This window comes from Tauraco erythrolophus, chromosome 4 (genome assembly GCF_009769465.1).
Source record: "Tauraco erythrolophus isolate bTauEry1 chromosome 4, bTauEry1.pri, whole genome shotgun sequence".
Taxonomy (NCBI): domain Eukaryota; kingdom Metazoa; phylum Chordata; class Aves; order Musophagiformes; family Musophagidae; genus Tauraco; species Tauraco erythrolophus.
This window is the reverse complement of record NC_141468.1, coordinates 23,886,678-23,904,625: the sequence shown is the minus strand read 5'-3', so window position 1 is coordinate 23,904,625 and position 17,948 is coordinate 23,886,678. Positions and strand designations below refer to the sequence as shown.

Sequence of the window (17,948 nt, the reverse complement as noted above, 5' to 3'; positions counted from 1 at the left end):
TGGAGGGTAAGAGGCTTTCATAGCGTGGAGTCAGGCAGTTTCTTGCCAAGTGGTCTTAGATCCAGCAAACTGCTCCAGGCGTGGTTAATTTATTAGCACAGACATGACCACAAAGCCAATGCTGCCTGGAAAATTGTGCTCACTCCAAACTGATGGATGTGTATGACTGTAATCTCTTTGTGCTGTTGTCCTCTAGCCATAAAATAATAAAAATGCAGCCTTTGTGAAGTCATCATTTAGGAAAGCGTGATGGTGAGCTCTGCTCTAAGGGCTGTAAGAGCACACCTGGGGGCTCCCAGAAGTTTGGCTGCCAGGACTGGGGCCAGCTCAGAGCTGGTGTAGCCAAGGGCAGCCCCTTTTGTGCGGTGACCCTGGGGAGAAGCTCCCAGATGCTGTAGGGCTGAATCCTGGCCAGGGGAGCTGCTTCCACCTGAGGATCTTGCCTTGGCCCTGCCTGAGCTGCAGCTTCCACTGCCCCCCTGCTATGGGTCCCACCGAGCCACCACCACCTGTGGTCCGATGTCCCAGCCTGGCCTATCCCCATCCTCAGGAAGGTGCCCCATGCCTGGGGCTGGAGCTGTCCCAGCCTGGCCTATCCCCATCCTCAGAAAGGTGCCCCATGCCTGGGGCTGAAGCTGTCCCCAGTTGCCCCCACCTTCTGCCCTGACCTAGATATGGTGGTTTACATCAAATTAGGGTCAAGTTGAAAAGATTTATTGGCAGTGCTCCAGAATAAAATGGAAATAACATGTATTTTCCCTACCATTTGGCAAATCTACTGTAAGTCCCTATGAGTCTCTTGTTTGTTATTAACAGGATTTTGACCAAGTAAATGTAATGACAACATCATTTGCCCTAATAACATGATGCATTTGTGCAAAAGATAATGATGAGATAGGAAGGAAAATAACTGCAAGGCAGCCTGGATTTCCTGTAAACAAAGAAAAGACAATACAGGAGGAATTTTTGAAGGCATTACTAATATCTTAAGTAAACAATCAGAATGATCAGAGAGGTAAAACCTCAGCAGTGAGAATGTCCTGAATGCTGAGATCGAGTCCTGCCTGCCATCAAAGCACGAGGACTACGTCATCAGGGACACAAATGAACTCTCATTCCCATGTCACGTCACAGGCTTTAAACATGACTCCCCTTACAGCTTCTAAGCACACTGTTAATGCTTTACATTAAGGTTGCTGAATTACCAGAACAGGTGTGAAACTATGACCATATGTAAACAAGTGTCTATCTGGAGTTTCTGAAACAATTCTGGGATTCTCTTCACAATCAGCTCACTGTAACTAGAATCAGTTTAGCTACCCAGTATTGCCATTTTAAGTCTCTAAAACAGAACATTAACTACTTTTCCTTAGGTTTCTCAATGGATTTTACAGTCTTTTATGCTTTGTGCTTGGATTGATGGTTTCGATCACCTGAATTTGATATGGTTAATGTCATGAACTTGCCGCATGTATTCCAGATTTTGAATTACTTTCCATAGCTAGTGTTTGGCACCATTAAAGTACTTTGAGATATAAATTATTTATGGAAAGAGAAAATTCACTTTGTGCTGTAACCTTAAATCTTAGCAGTGGGTAACCATGACCTCCTGTGAGAAAATGCTCAGGAAAGGCTGAAGAGCTGAGCTGAGCAAGCAGGGAGCATCACTGTGCTTTGACTTGCCTTAAAAGATTGACTTGCCTTAATGTGCCAAATTCATACCAAAGGATGCCCAAAGGCTCCCTTAAGGTTAATAAATTCTTCTCTAATATGGTGATGTGATATCATCAGCTGGTTCATACATCCTTTGTTATCAATTAGTAAGTTTAAAGAAGACTAAATCTCTTTCTTCTTGTCCAGGAATGTTAGATCTTAAAAACACAGGCATGTCAGTAAGGCTGGTTATGAAGAACCTGTACCAGAAATAGTCCGTTCCTTCTGGAAAGTAAAAAAATTAAAACTTGGAAGTAGGCAGAATTCAAAGCAGTATTTCTCCTCATTTTTCTGTGTTAGCTTTATCTACTCAAGCAGTGTCCTTAAGAAGTAAATCAAATGTCACTAATCCTCAAAAAAAGAAATAGCCAAATGAATGTTCTTACATGTGTGGGCAGGGACACAAGCTGGCTTCTGCCATCAGAGTGCAGGGAGGGAATGGCTGTGTAAGGACTTCAGTAAGCACAGGGAAAGAAGCTGTCTGTTCACTTTAAAGCTTGGCATATGCACCTGCAGCATCCCTTGCTGGAGCCAAGATATTAGAATGAGGATGTCTTACTCAGTCAACCATATGGCAGGGCAAAGTACCTTCCATACCAAATCCTTTTTCAATATGATGTTCTCAAACCAAACATTTTTATATAACCTCCTGAAAGATAATTCACCGAAAAGAGTGGAGTGGGTGGCCTGTTCATGTTGGCCACCTTTGTCAATCTCACTCACATCAAAACATGCTATCATCAATAATATGTATTGTAACACTCAGCATAAGCAAAACAGGCAGAATCTTGGCTTTCAGGATATAATCATGGTTATGGAAACTGTCATTGCCTTCCTTGAGTGCAGGATCAGCCTGTCAATAACTCTAGTACTTCTGTTCCATTTTCAAAGAACATCAAGAAGAAAAATACTACTTAGCATAAATAAAGATGACAAAATCTTACCCAATTGTTAAAAAAAAAAAAAAAGGAAAATAAATACAGAGCGTTTACCCACACAACCAAGTGGCCAGGTTTCACTCTCGGGATGTGTTTTCTAAAAATATTTTTCACTCTCACCAAACAAAAAGATCTCTCCAGACTTAGTACATTTACCAGTAGTCATGCTGTAGTAGAAATGTAGATATAACAAGGCAAGGCTTACGGGGAGTGGTGACAGCTTTTATCAGACAGACATAACCAGGAGAATAAAGCTAAAGAAGCTGTCAGGCAAACATGCTCCTTTTAAGGCCTGAAACTAGATCTGCAATCACAAATCCTTTGTCTCTGGATGCTCCTGAGTCTAATTTCAAAATAACTTCTGCTCTAAACTATTTGCTCCTCTGTGGTTTCCATAATGAAAAGAGCCTCCTGCAGATAGAGTTATCAATCTTTGGTCACTGCAACCAGCATGAAACCCTTAATGCTATTTAAAGAATGAAAACAGTTTCTAAGACAAAAAAAAAAAAAACCATCCTCTCCTAATTAACCTTAAATTTAATTATTTCTCTGGTTCTCTCTCCCTGAACTTCATAAACTAATTAGAAGTGAAGTAAACCACAGTTTTAAAGATAGTTTAGGTACTGTTTGATTTTGAGATATTTCTAAATAGTTGCTGTATAATTTTTCCTTATTAATTTGCTCAGCTCTTGCTGTTGTGTAGCTATTTAGGATTGATTCATCTCAGTTTCATTTCCTAGTAGCACCACTGGAAGAAAACCCCCCCTGGGCTGAGGGTGAAGGGCTGTGAAAGCCAAATGACATAACATTTCACAGGCAGGCCACACACTGTCTGCACCCAGATTAGCAAAGAGTGTCATGGACCCTCTAATCCTGGCCTGCAGGCTGCAGGGCTCTGCCCAGGGATTTAAATCCAAATAGGGTTTAATCATTAGGGTGGAGACTTCTTTATCAGCGAACTTCTCTTCGAGATAGGGTAATAGAAACCAAATGTCTTTGATCTCAGTGGAGGCATATTGCATTCATGCTTTCTGTTTGAAGACTGATTCGTTTGGGTTTTTAAATTGAATTTTCCCCTTTTGCAGAGGGTTTAAATTCTGTCATGAATACCGATGGGGCTGTCCCACAAAACGGTGGAGCTGGGATGGAGCAGTCGATTTGACTCAGGCCTGCTGTGGGAATTGCTGTGGCAATATCAATGCTCTCTGTAGGAGCCATTGATCAGGTGTTGTGCAGATTTTGAGGGGCCGGCACCACAGTGTTCTAAGGTGGCACTGTGTAACCCCATTAGGCTGTATATAAGAAGATTTAGTAAGTGTAAAAAATGCAAAATCTACCTACTTTTACATAACTGTTCTACTAGATGTCTTCTCAGATGGACAAGATGACTTACAGACAGGGATACCATCCCTGTATGACAGCATAGAGAGACTCACAGAGGTTTGATTGAAAAAGAGGTGGTGTCCGTGAAGCCGTTATCCCCCGCGATGTCTGGAGCTGCCCGTGATGCCGGGTATCATCTGGCACGGCGAGGCCGGTCGCTGCTGCAGCACTGCCCTCCTGCTCCCTGCTGCTCCCTCCCCACTTCTTCCCTCCTCGCACCGAGGCGTGATTTGGCCACGCATTGGTGATCAGAGCGGGCTACACGAAAGGCCGGTGGCTTGGGCCACTGAAAACCAGAAAAACGTCCCGAGTTCCTCGAGAGTTACGTGAGAATAATAAAGAATAGTAGATTAGTGACAGCTGTAATAGCAAAGGTGTCTGTCGGTGAAGCAAGAAGGTGCATTAAAGGCTCCAAAAGGCCATCTTTTGTGGTTGTCCATTTCCAGAAGGTGTGTGTAAGGGAATATCTAAAATGAAGAGAGTGAAAATAAGTAGAGAATATTCAAATCTTCAGCAAATATCCCTTCTCCTTCAGCCACAGAGCTCAAGTAACTGAAGGGACAAGAACTATATGCATAGTTGGGTGACAATACATGCCATGCACCTGTGAATGGGCACATTCATTTGTGAAGCAATTACTCTCTTAAGTAAGTTGTAATTGCCACAATTAAAAATATTTTTTCCTTTCTGTAAGTCCCAAAACAGTTTTTGAACATTGACTCTATACACACACTTGAGTTCAGGACACAGCTATTTATTTTAATTAGGCCATCAAAGTTTAGTATGCACATGTGTACTCGAATGAAAAAGTTTGCGAGTGCTTTTAGAAAAAAAAAAATCTCTTTGACAGAACAACTTAAAAATAAAGGCTTGGATTTATCGAGAAAATATCTTTTCTTTTTGAAATTTTAAAACGTAAATCTGCACCATCAAAAACAAAACGAGTCATGGCTTGGAGAGAAATTTATAACCAAAAAAACCTGCCTGGATTCCGATGACCAGAATCTGACATTCATGACCAGAAGAATGACTATTTCTGAACAAATCTTTGTTTTAATCTCAGTTTACCAAAACCATTTACAAGAGCACTTGTTTCAATTATTTAGATTTAAAAACATTTTCGATGCCTAGAAAGAAATTACATTTTACCATAATTATTCAAGACAAAAAATCATGCTAATGCCAGAGGGAATTTTGCTTAGAGAAGATTTGGCCATAGTATCTAATTCAGATATTTAAAGCACTTTTATTTATTTGTGAAACCTTACAGACGTTATTTGATTTTGCCTATTCAGCAAAGCATTTAGGCTGAAGTCTGACTTTTAAACCGTTCCCATGGTGTTCAAGTGAAGCGAGCTTGGTCTGCCGTGTAGTGTTATAACATCAGATGCTGAGAGCCTTTTCTCTGGGCAGCTGGGATACATAGAAGTTAGATGCAAAATACCACCAAGCGACTTAAAAGAGATTGGCTCCAGGTGTGCTGGAGTCAGCGGAGCACTCACCCACAGTTTTACTTGCTTAACTGATAGAGCTATCTCCAGTGACAGCCAGAAGCCAGACATAATTTTCAAGACTTGATGCGTTTCCTCCATCTTATCTTGTTGATCAGTAGCTGGCTACAGGCCACAGACAAAGAAAGAATGGGGGGGGGGGGGTGAATAGACAAGATGACCCTGTTTACTTTCTCAATGGACTACAAATAGTCAGTATGTACTTGCTGTTTACTTAGAGCCCAAACAGCTGCTCCCCTTCCTGCTTATGAAACAGTCTTGAGTCTACTTGTACTCCCTTTAGTTCACAGAGATTTGGAAATGATTTGATGCACTCCCCATTTAACCTCGCTTTTTGTTTCGTTTGGAGCTGCTTGTGATGGACAATGCATGAGAGGGGACTCAGCTACAACAGAAATTAGGTAGAGGGAAAACCAGCATCAGCCAAGTTGCCAAAAGACTGCAAAAACTGCTTAAGTCTGAAAGAAACAGGAGCTTTTCTGCAGAGCAAGAACTGTGCTTGAAATACATGAAACTCCATTTGTCAAATGGTCCTTCTTCCACGAAATTAAATCAGAGCAAAACAAAATTGAAACCCGGTAAAAGTGACTAAAAACTAAGAAGAAAAATAGGCAGTATTAGTCAAACCAGCAAACCAATACCAACCAGAAAAAAACAAAACAAAACAAAACAAACTATAAGGAGTTTAATTATTTACCTGGTGGAAAACTGATTGGCTCTCTGTGGAAAAGTGCTCATCTGGTACATGATAATAGTGTGAAACCCTGACTTTGGACAAATTGTATTTTGCTCCCACTTGAAAGCCATCATTTGGAATTTGCTTACCCCTGGAGCAAAAACACCACTGCTACTGAGCCTGCCGCACTGCTTATGATTGAAGGGCAAAATTCCACTTTCTTAATGTTAATGGTGCCAGCACTTCTCTCCTCCTTTCAGCCACCTTGGAAGCAAACCGGTTCACACAGCATTTAACCAAGGTGGTGTGCACCGTAAGGGCTTGTCGTGCAGCTCACGGGACATGGCCTGAATGCAGTTTCTTGAGCGTGCTGCTAGTAAGTCAGCATGGGATTTCAGTTCTTCCCCTAAAATCACTTTACACGACTTGTCCTGCTCTGCAGTGACAAAAATATTGCTGAGCAGGAGACCCAAGAGCTGGCTATTGCGATGGCAAAGCTCAGAGCTGTATGCCTGCATTAACCGCTAGCCGATTAGCAAGTCATCTTCTCTTCCTATGCCCTTTTTCCATCCCTGACCATTGGCCTACTTAGGAAATGCTACTTACCGTGGTTTTGTATAGTATTCAGCACTCTTATGCCTTTAGGTGATACTGGTGTTATCCGTGTGGGCGTTTACATGCCTTCTCCCTGCTCTTGTAGCATCTGAATGCTTCATATTTGAATGCATGTAACTTCCAGCTGTCCCCCCTCCTCCCCCCGCAGTGTTAACCAGGAAACTCTGTATGTGGAGCAGTACAATGCAGCAGGGTTAAAGCTGCAACAGGGAGCTTGTGGCAGAGTCAGAAACTAAGTTTGGGTCACTCAAAGCATTGACTTTCACTATTAAAACAAACTTTCCTTTCAGTTAATCAATTAACAGTAACAAGGACAGAGCTCTGCATACCAGGGCAGTGAGCCTTTAACTATTTGCATTACAGATTTATAAGGAAATACAGTATTTATTTAAAATACAGTAGTTCTTTAAAAATTAAAACAATGCTAAAGCCGTTGTGATGAATAAATTAGTGAGGCTTTTTCAAAACCATCTATGATTCTTTCCCCACTGTTTTACAGATACCATTCATGCTTAATTGTTTTTTTAGTAAAGCAGAGGAAACATTACGCAATAAATCCTGCCTCACAGAGTAAGGATGTTGGTCCAGCAAAGCTGTCATCAGACCGATGACCACTTCTCCTCAGCCTCCTTTTGTGACTTGGGATGCACAGCTAACAGCTTTGATCCTTGTCTGAGAGCCTTGCATCTCTGCAATTAGACTTTAGATAAAAATTACTCCAGCTGAATATTGCAACAAATTATTAGATTAAAACCAAAAATCCCTACATTTGCTAGTTTGCTTTCAAACCCCTGCTTTCTTTGAAGAAAAATTCAGTCCCATTTCTTACTGGGGTCTGATGGGTGGCTCCTAGTTAATCTCTGTCTGTCTCCGTGGTAGCAGTCAAAGGAGACAACAGAGAGGTGGGCAGAGAGCAAGCCTCCAGCCACTCTTCCTGTTATCAGGGTCCATCAGCAGGTGACCATTGCTCATGTCCAGGAACAGTAAATACAGCCATGCAGCTTTCTTCAGAAGTTTCAAAGAGCATTAGACTCCTGACTTTGAGATGGAAATTTCTCTGAACCTTCAGGTCTTGTATTTCATGGTGCCCACTCGAAATGTACACAGACACTGCAATTCTCTTGATAGATTGCTAAACTAATATTTTTTTTTCATTTTAGACAGTCTTTATTTGAACGTTTAGCTGGTATGGCAACAGTAAATGACAGCTTACTCTGTTCCCAAAAGCAAGCTGTGTGTATACTTGCCTGACTTTTTTCCACACCACGTCAATGAGCAGCTGAGCTTTTGCAAAAAAGGAGAATCTATGGCACAGCAACGTGGGTGCTGCAGCTCACGATTCTGCCAATGAGCCAACATCTGACTGACCTGAAGCACGCCCCAAGCAATAGCCATCTACTTTGCATGTTCATTTTTAATAACTGTTCTACAAGACTCCTGCTAAAAATGATAAATGATAATGACTTGTTGTCAAACCAAGTTTCAAGGTAGCATCTGCTCACGAAGAACATCAAAATAATTAAGCCTAAATAGAAGCACAGCCAGAGTAATTCCTTTGCTTAAAAGCAGCTTGCGAGCATAGTGAAAAGACGTGTCAAATTGGCAAATTCCTTAGTAAATGATGACACTGAAAATGGCATAGGCTAAGGAATTTGACCCAGCTAACATCTTGAACCCAGTGACTGTCAGAAGAGAGAGGAATCAAGCTCCCATAAATGACGCTCTTTCCTGATAGAAGACAGCTAGCAGAAATGGCTGAATTACGGATAATGTTCTGGCTTCAGATCCAGCCTTAATCCCAGTGCAGTCATAGGTGTAAAGCAAAAGCTATTGTGCATGTTTTGTTCTTGGAGGCGGTGACCATCCTTCAGCCCTCAAGTGAGCTCGTCATTCCTGACCAGCACCTAAAGTCTTGCTATTCCTTGGGTGAATGGCTACTTCACTCAAAACAGCAAGCAAACAAGAAGAAATAGAAATTAAGCAGATGGCTTGCCATTCTTCTGATGACAAAACCATGGAGTTTCCCCCATGCCCTCGAATCTCCAGTGGTGGCTGAGCAGTGGAGTGCGGCTCCTTCCTGACCCGCTGGAGCCTTAACCCTTCCACGTGGTCGAGCACTCAGCCTCCAAAGATGCCACTGTACTCACACAGAGAAAAACAGTTTTCTTTAGCATTATAAAATGACCCACTGAAAATCAGCTCACCAAAAGCAGGGCATCAAAAGATAGCTGGCCTCCTTTGAGATATACCTGAGGCTAAAAGAAACTTTAAGGTACAGCTCTGCAGTAGCTCATGAATGACCTACCTCCTGTGAAGCCCCAGTAGGAAACAGTGACTCAGAGATATGCAATTATTTATTTCAAGACAGTTCCTATGGAGACTAAGTTTGTCAGGAGAAGTATTAGCTCTTATAAGATCATCTTCGTCTCACATGCTCTTGTTATGCCTGGCTTTGTTCTGTCCATCAATGGTGGCCCAGAGGGAGCTCTCAAATCAGACCTGCTGCTGTATGACATGACCCAGAACACCTGGTCTTGGGTACAGCCGGAGCTCAGTCCAGCACAAGCCAAGCACAGGAGGTCTGCAAGGCACTCCACGGTAGGAAGGGGCAGAACAAGCCCGTTCGGCAGCACCGTGGGGCCATGCTTGCAGAGCAGTGCTGGCACAGCTAGCAACCCCATAACCTCTCTTTATCTGGAGGAACAGAGTTGGCTCAGGTTTTAGGATGAATCAAGGTTTTTTGTAGAGTGCGAGACAGTCACATAGAAAAACATCTAAATAATTGAGAGACCAAATACTCTTTCTTAATATATATTTTATATCACTCAGAAATGTGTGTGTAATCCCACGCCCTACATGCAATGGAAATTTCGGCTTCCTTCACCAGAGATCTTGTCACCTGCTTTCAGACAACAACCAGATGAGAAAAGTACCATGAAAGAATACTATTGAGGCCAGAGACTGATTTGATTAATTTCATAAAATCATGGGGTGAGTTGGTAAAGGCATCGGCAACATGGATGGATGTCCAGAAGCCTGCTGGATAAGGGGAACGCTCACATATGGAGCCCAGTTTCACTCTAGTTGCTGAACGCCGAGGTGATGCTCAGGTGAGAGAAATCAGGATGTTTGCAAGATCTCTGGAGCTTGTGTGAGCTCAGCTCTGCGCACTGGGCAGCTGTGCCTGCATAGAGGAGGTGAGGCTCGTGACTTCGCTCTGGGCACATCTGGGAGCCAGATGATACCAGGAAGCTGTTAAAGAAGTTGGCTTGATGTGCAGGTCTGCCCTCTTCCCTGTGCTGAGCAGCTTCGTGCCTTCGGTTCATTATTGCACAGTGGTACCAAGGGCAGCTATGCAAAAGCGTGGGCCCCAGGAACACCTGCATAGATTCAGCAAGAACGGGGCTTTTACTGAGTTTTAGTAAGGCTCTTCAACTTCTTATGGAATACATGGAGCACTTGGCAAACGGATGCTACCAGCAGGCTTAAATCAGCCTGGTTAGATATTCAGTTCTTCTGCCTTGAAGTAACAGATACAGAGAAACCACATTTATTGGGAAAAAAAAACACAGAGCTGGCAACAAAATATGAAAAGAAAAACTGACAATTTTTAAAATATGTCTTTAGTCTCTGGAACCTTGCATGCTGTCATTTTTTTCTGACTTATTTAAACAGATACTGTAATTTTCTCAGTAGCTTTGAGTAAAGAAGGCAGTTAAGAAGGAATCAGTGGGGGGCTGTCATTGATTTCAAAGATGCTAGGATTAATAATCTAATATTTAGGTGTAAACATGTGAATGATACGTAGCACATTGTCTAAATGTGATACATTTAGGTATAAGCACAAAAAGCTGCTGTTTCTGAGAAATGTGTTTTGGTCAAGCATCAGTAATACCGGCTGATACACCATTATGAACATACTTATTTTAGTCTAATAATCAAGACAGATATTTTACACTACATCCACCTACATATGACGAATATTTAAACATTTCTGCTAATAAATCATGTAATAAGAAATAGAAATAAAAATACCCATAACTAATTGCAAAAATGTTTTTATGAAACTAAAAATTTCCACAAAATGTTTTGTTTAGATCTTCAACTCTTAACTAATAATCTGATTTTTCTATTCGTAATAGGTAAGTTACTCATTACTCAGACCCTCTGCTAACTGATTTCCAAACTTCTCTACACCAAAATGCTGTTCATCAGTATTATACTAAGAAGAGTAATGACGTACTCAGTCAGTAAATCTGTTAACTTTTAATTTATTTTTATGCTACAAACAGAACAAGTTTATACACACCCAGTATTATTTGCTTCCATACATCTTCATGTAATTGTAATATATTAATAAATAGGTGAAATGCTGTATTATTTGAGCAATTTTAAGTGTAGCCAGGTTCATTTGAAATCATAAAAATGTTTCTCCATGTGTAACTGCCTTTTCACTCTGAATAAATACTGATAGCCCTACAATATTAAATCCACCGCTGAACTTGAATAAACGAAGCCATCTGATATGCACATACTCCAATCAGTAAAACAATTTGGTATTTTCGTGTGTTTATTAAAATTAATAGAAGTTGAGACTTTTAGTGTGTCACAGCATAGGGATCCAAACTTCCAGACAAAATATTTGGTTAATAGCAGGAGGCTGGCTCTTTTATAGCACTTGACCAAAGAAAGTACCTCTTCTACATTGTAAAACAGTGGAAGAGACATGGGCAATTAGCACAAGCAAAACATTTTCACTTGATAAGTCAATCTGGGCTGTTTTTTCTGCGGTCAGCAGTGTCTGAAAACAAAGGAGACGCAGCAGCCCCAGGAGACAGCTTGTCTACCCAACCGTTTTTTTCTGGGGGATCTCTTAATTTGTTTTAGAAAGTACATAGCAAACCTTCTAGGTGTCAAAATTTAATATGCCACATAGCACGCTGCAGCAACTGACACTGTGGGACATGTGAAAGTCTATACCAAATCGGTCTCTTTAGGGAACATCATTCTATACTTTGTCTCCACCTCCCTGGTTATCACAACAGTCCCTTGAATAGGCAATAAGACCTGGTCTTTTTTCGAGTGATTTGATAAGCAGTTGATAACCAATGGTTCATTAAGCTCTTGGGGTATATAAGCCACAAGGTTTTCAGTGTGTCCCTGTGCTTGCGGGGTTTGACAGCTCCTTGCTCAGCAGCCCAGGAGTCGCTGGAAGATGTTCTTGGCTGCAAAAATACTTGGTTTTGCTCTGAGTGGTCTCCTAAGAGTGGCAACAGCCTTTGACATTGGATTATCCACGAAATGTGTAGTGATACCCAAGGAGATGGACATGTGCCACAAGATCGGGTACTCCGAAATGAGGCTTCCCAACCTGATGGGACACACAAACATGGCAGAGGTTATACTAAAATCCACCACCTGGCAGCACCTTGCGCACACGGACTGTCACCCTCACGTGAGGACATTCCTGTGCTCCCTGTTTGCACCCATCTGTTTAGATACGTAAGTACCACAGCACAGTTCAAAACTCCAGCCTTTTTTTGCCAGAACAGAAATCAAATGAAATGCATGTTTACCATAATCTAAAGGTGATCTCCAGTTTATCTGAAATGATTCTGTTAACTTTTTCGTACTCATCAGAAAGAAAAGTACTGATTTGCTTTGGGGAAATGAATCCTATTGTCAAAGAATATTGTGGTTTGGTTTGTTACAGTTGAAATTTTATTCTTTTTAATTTAGAGTTGAAGCATCTGTTATGAATAGAATCAGGCTCTTGCTGAAGCTTTTCTCAGGTTGCAATAGAAGTGGTTTTAAAACTGTGACTTAATCCTGTAAGCACAGTCCAGTCCACATACAGACCACTTGCATAGTTTGCCACAGCTGCTGCTTCTAGAACTATATTATTGTTAAATTACGTTAAATATCAGCGAAGACAATGTACTTTGCACAGAAATCACTGTTGCATCCGTTTCTGTTATCACTGAGTGAGTGTAACTGATTCAGCCTGGTATTTCCTCCGGCGACAGGTTTATCCATCCTTGTAGGAGTATGTGTGTTGCCGTCCGTGACAGCTGTGCCCCTGTGCTCGCCTGCCACGGTCACCCCTGGCCTGACAGTCTGGACTGCGATCGATTCCCTGCGGGCGAGGACATGTGCCTGGCATCTCTTACAAAGGAACATAAATACCTGCACAAAGGTAGCTGGAAGATGGCAGAGGGCAGGGTGGCTATAATCTATGTTCCTGGGAATCAAGGAGACACCATTCCCAAACAGTCTGTGATTTTGTGAACAGCATCGTGTCTATCCATCCTGCTTCACCCTGTTCGTGCAGATGGCAGGGGAAAGTGCGAATACTTGCAGGGTAAGATGCAGCAGACCTCAAATGGTGTAAATCAGCATCGCTTCAGAAAAATAAAGTGTAGATAACCTACGCTTAGATAGTGGAGGAAAGCGATCATCACTCTGCGCAGCTACGGGCAGTATCATACCTGCGGCAGCACGCTGTGTTTGATTTATTCTGAGGTCTCTTTACAGACTTATCGATGGCTCTTACCACGGATAAATTTAGGTATGCAATGACTTGGTTCTCAGATCAGCTTAGAAAAGTTGGGGTGATTTATTATCTGATTTTCCTCAGAGAAACCTGAGTTATCACGATATTAATGTCCAAATCTTTAAATGTACCCATTAACTTCTCCAGAAAACAGCAGGAATAAGTTGCTGCTGACACACCCGAATTCGTATGTTCACAATCCTAACGCAGCTGCACCCAGAGTCACTGACAGAATCAGCCATCAAACCCCTTTCCCACCCACCATAGCTGTATTTAAAATAACACTGTATTTGTTACCGTACTTGATGCTGATAATGGAGCTCGTCAGCCTGAACAAGGACTGAATGCGCATGGAAAATGAAACTCCTTTTCATCCCTAGCCCTATTTTCAGAGAAACGTGTAGATTTTCACATTATCACTGACCAATTTTGTATTTTCTCTGTCATTCCTGTGACTAAACAGTGGGCTCTCAGCTTTGACAGCAGAAAATTAAACCAAAAGATTCTAAAAGATAACAATGAGACTTTGTAATTTCTTGCCAGTCCTACCAAAGCCTGCCTGCCAGACCTGCCCAGCAGTGGAGGAATTTTTTACACACAAAAGAGTTCTCGAAGTTTTCTGTGACAATAACTTTGGTAAGTCCTTGCTAATACAGCTGCTATTAAAGAGACTAACAGCTCTCCTTCTACAATGCTTTAAAATTAGGATTACAATGTGTGACAGTTTCTGCTGGGATTGCAAAGGATTAAGAGTTTGGCTGCTGACTTTTTAGCTTGTTTTTCAGAATATGTTCCTTCTAATCAATATAATTAATATAAGGAGATTATAATATAAGGAGGAATTATTTTGCATGAAAGATTTATTAATGATCTCAATTTAGGACCAAATAGCTCTTTTGTTCTTGTCTAGTTGGCTACATTGTAGTTCAACATGCTTTATGGAAAATATTTCTCACGAAAGCAGCACAAATAACCACTTAGCCATCAGTGGTTAAACTGAAAATAAAGCTTTGGTATTTTACCAGTGAACCGTGTTGTCCTTGTTACTTGTGTGCATGAGTTTTTTGTGGTACATAGCTTACTGAAAAGGAGACTCAGAAAATTGCATCAGTAAAAGAAATTCTTACCTCGTGTTGTCTTATTGGAGTGACAGGCAATACTTTTGAGTTTGCCTTAGAAACCTCCTGCAAAGCCCTTTGATGTCAGCGCAGAGTCTCAGTGACTTTGGCTGGCTTTAGATCAGGAGAAACTTTGTGTTAAAAGTGTTGGCGGAGTCAAGTTGGGTAATGAAATATCTAAAAGGGTGGTATCAGCAAGCGTTACTAGCTATTTTTGCTGAGGGATTCCTGACATGGACCAAGCAAGTTTCAGAAGAATAGCTTGGGCAAGCTGGGCAGCCTCAAGATACAAGAACACCACCAACAGCTAGCAATATCCAATTATTCAAAAAGTCTGACATACGTGGTGATGGTAAAAATACATTACACACTTTTGTGAAAACACTTTTTCCTAGTTGCCTAATTCCATGAAAAAAGATTCTTTACTACATAACCTCTATTTTTTAAAAATGTTTTAAAATGTATACTGCTGCTGGAGGACACCTCACCATTCTGTATCAGCATAAATTATGATATTATTTTTAAGGAATCATCTTGCTTTCACTGGTAGTGTTTCTTTCTGCATTTGAGTAAATGGAGTGACTTACATGTTTGCTTTTTTTTTTCTTAGCAGTGAAAGTAAAGCTGTCCAAGAAGAGAACAATATTTGGTGACCAAGAGTATAACATTGAATGCCAAGTGGAATTCATTACTCAGGGCTCACTCTTGCCTTATGAAACTCAGAGCATGATACAACAGTGGCTGCTTATCAATGAAAACTGTACGCAGAGGATGACTCCGACCCATCGTCCCATGGTGTATCTCCTTGTGGGGAATATTGAAGAGGGCATCATTTTAGTAAACCAGGTTTATCGCTGGCAGAGGAGAGACTCCCAGCTGACTTTGGCCACTCAGAAGTGGAGATACCATAAATGCTTGTAAATATTTATCATATTATTTGTAAAAAGATGATTATACTTCTCATGCCTATCTTGTAAATAGGAATGTATTATAAGTAGAATGTAAAGTCTTAATTTCCTTACAAATTGTATTATAAGTTGAACTTAAACCTCAGTGTTATCAGGCCTACTTTCTGTAGTGTTACAGCTATTCACATCAAATTTGAACTTGGCCAACCATCTATAAACGTTTCTTAGAGTTATTGCAAAAAAAAATTTGTAATACGTGGAAAAACTGGCATAAAACAGTTTTAATCCAGCTGACTACCTTTAATTTATTTTTCTATAATGCCCACTCTGCCATTTTTTCCAGTTACCTAAACTTTGCCTTGCTTAATGTCTCGCTAATCCACCTGATTTTCTTCCACTAGAGTATTTTAAAAGAAGGCAGCCCTCTGCTGGTCGCTTTTGCTGGAATCAGAGTGGAACAAATAGGAATAAGGAGTTGTGAGCACCATATAGTTGGCCCCAGCCACAAGAGGATTTGGCAACTGGGCATCATTTTACAATAACAGAACTGAGACCATCTCGGTGGTAACACCTGAAAACATAGGCTAAATGCAGTTTTTGAAACTTTTTCTTTTTGCCTGACCATCTTGAATGTAACATGGTTACACTGAAATCTAAATCATCCCCCCTACTGAAACGTCCATTTTCATTTTCAGACACATTAAAACAGCCAATGTAGAATCTTCACCAGTTGTCTAAGTGGACTGCAGGGGACTAATGGAGTGATAATATTCAAGAAGTGCAAAATATTACAGTGGCCACATAATTAACACCCTCAGTTATAGAATCAGAGAATCATAAAATGGTTTGGGTTGGAAGGGACCTTAAAGATCATCTAGTTCAACCTGCCCTACATCAGGTTGCTCAAAGCCTGATCCAACCTGGCCTTCAACACTTCCAGCGATGGGGCATCCACAACTTCTCTGGGCAAACTTTTCCGGTGCCTCACCACCCTCATTGTGAAAAATTTCTTCCGTGTATCTAATGGAAATCTGCCCTCTTTCAGTTTAAATCCATTGCCCCTTGTCCTATCACTACACGCCCTTGGAAAAAGTCCCTCTCCAGCTTTCCTCTAGGCCCCCTTTAAGTACCAGCAGGCTGCTAGAAGGTCTCCCTGGAGCCTTCTCTTCTCCAGGCTGAACAACCACTCTCTCAGCCTGTCTTCATAGGGTAGTGCTCCAGCCCTCAGATCATCTTCGTGGCCCTCCTCTGGATCCACTCCAACAACTCCATGTTCTTCTTATGTTGGGGGCCCCAGAGCTGAACGCAGTACTGCAGGTGGGGTTGCATGAGAGCAGAGTAGAGGGGCAGAATCACCTCCCTGGACACGAAGACGGACAGAATTGGACTTAATTTTAGTTTAATAAATATATATAATAGACACAAGAACAGGTAATTGATAATACATAAATTAGAAGCTATTTCAGTAGTACAGTGTCTGTTACAGTTGTATTTTCTTGAAACAAATATAGGAAGAGTTTATGGTCAATAGCTTTCTAAAAGTCACATTTGTAATGACCTGGGTTCCTGATAAATCCCCCATAAGTGCAGGTTTGTATGCATGCTCATGATGACACCTGCTCCGTCACTTTCCACCACGAACCGGAAAACTAATAGAAATTGAGGGAAAACAAAACAAAAAAAAAAAAGTTGAAACAACCTATATTCAGTTTATATTGTATAATGAACTGCTTAGAAAAAAGTAGGTTGTGCAAAAGCTCAGTTCATTTGATCCTGCTGAGTCTGTGCTGGTCCCTGCAGGAAAACTGGTAAATGTTTAAAGCAGTCTGTCATTGCTCTGCACTGCCGGCTGCTCCGGGAGGCTCCGGGAGGGCTCCGGGTGGCTCCGGGGCGCTCCGGGGGGCTCCCCGGGCCATGCGCAGCCCCGCAGCGCGGGACCCGCTCACGGGGTGCAGGAGGAGCCCCGGCACCGGGGCTTGTGCGAGGGTACGGTCGGGTGTCACCTGCCCGGAACGAGACTCGTGTCACTCTGCAAAGGAAGGAGTTACCGTTTCAGTTCAAGATTTTATTTCGTTTCTCTTTACGTTACAGGATGCCATGCAGACCAGCGTTGTGGGGTTTATTTTTATCTCTCCTGGATTTGTTCTGTACTAAACACTGAACGGTACCTGCGTTGCACTCTCCTTGGCCTGGAAATGAAATCCAAGCTGTCTCCTGCTCCGGGGAGCTCTGGCGAAGTACAGGGGCCTTAGCGCAAAGATGGCTTTTCTTTAGGCATTCTGTATGCCTTTCTGCCACACAGCAGCGAAAGGCGCCGCGGCACTCGTACCAGCGAGAACTACATTCAGCGATCTAAACACCGCTCCCGCCGGGCCGCTCGCCGCGATCGGGGCCGGCTGCGGGGCGGGGACTCGTCTCGGCCCTCCCCTCCCCTCCGCTCCCAGAGCCGCCGCCGCGGGAGGAGCGGCCGGCCGAGCTGGGGCGTTCCCGGCGTCCGGGCTGACGCCGCGGAGCGGCGGTCTCCTGCGCTCGC

General features: G+C 42.2%; 1 protein-coding gene across 1 annotated transcript; it reads left to right on the top strand.

Moving 5' to 3' along the window:
• The first annotated feature begins 12,051 nt into the window (after positions 1-12,051).
• On the top strand, positions 12,052-15,428 carry LOC104377634 (secreted frizzled-related protein 2). Its single transcript, XM_009984473.2, has 4 exons — positions 12,052-12,338; positions 12,863-13,032; positions 13,933-14,025; positions 15,118-15,428. The coding sequence occupies exons 1-4, from the start codon at positions 12,052-12,054 to the stop codon at positions 15,426-15,428; spliced, it is 861 nt and encodes a 286-aa protein (XP_009982775.2).
• The last annotated feature ends 2,520 nt before the right edge of the window (positions 15,429-17,948 follow it).

What these genes read in the sequence shown, in the direction of transcription:
- LOC104377634 (XM_009984473.2), top strand. Translation starts at nt 12,052, where the DNA reads ATGTTCTTGGCTGCAAAAATACTTGGTTTTGCTCTGAGTGGTCTCCTA. An exon ending in ACATAAATACCTGCACAAAG is followed by an intron (nt 13,033 to 13,932) that starts GTAGCTGGAAGA and finishes ATTTCTTGCCAG; the next exon opens with TCCTACCAAAGCCTGCCTGC. An exon ending in TTTCTGTGACAATAACTTTG is followed by an intron (nt 14,026 to 15,117) that starts GTAAGTCCTTGC and finishes TTTTTTTCTTAG; the next exon opens with CAGTGAAAGTAAAGCTGTCC.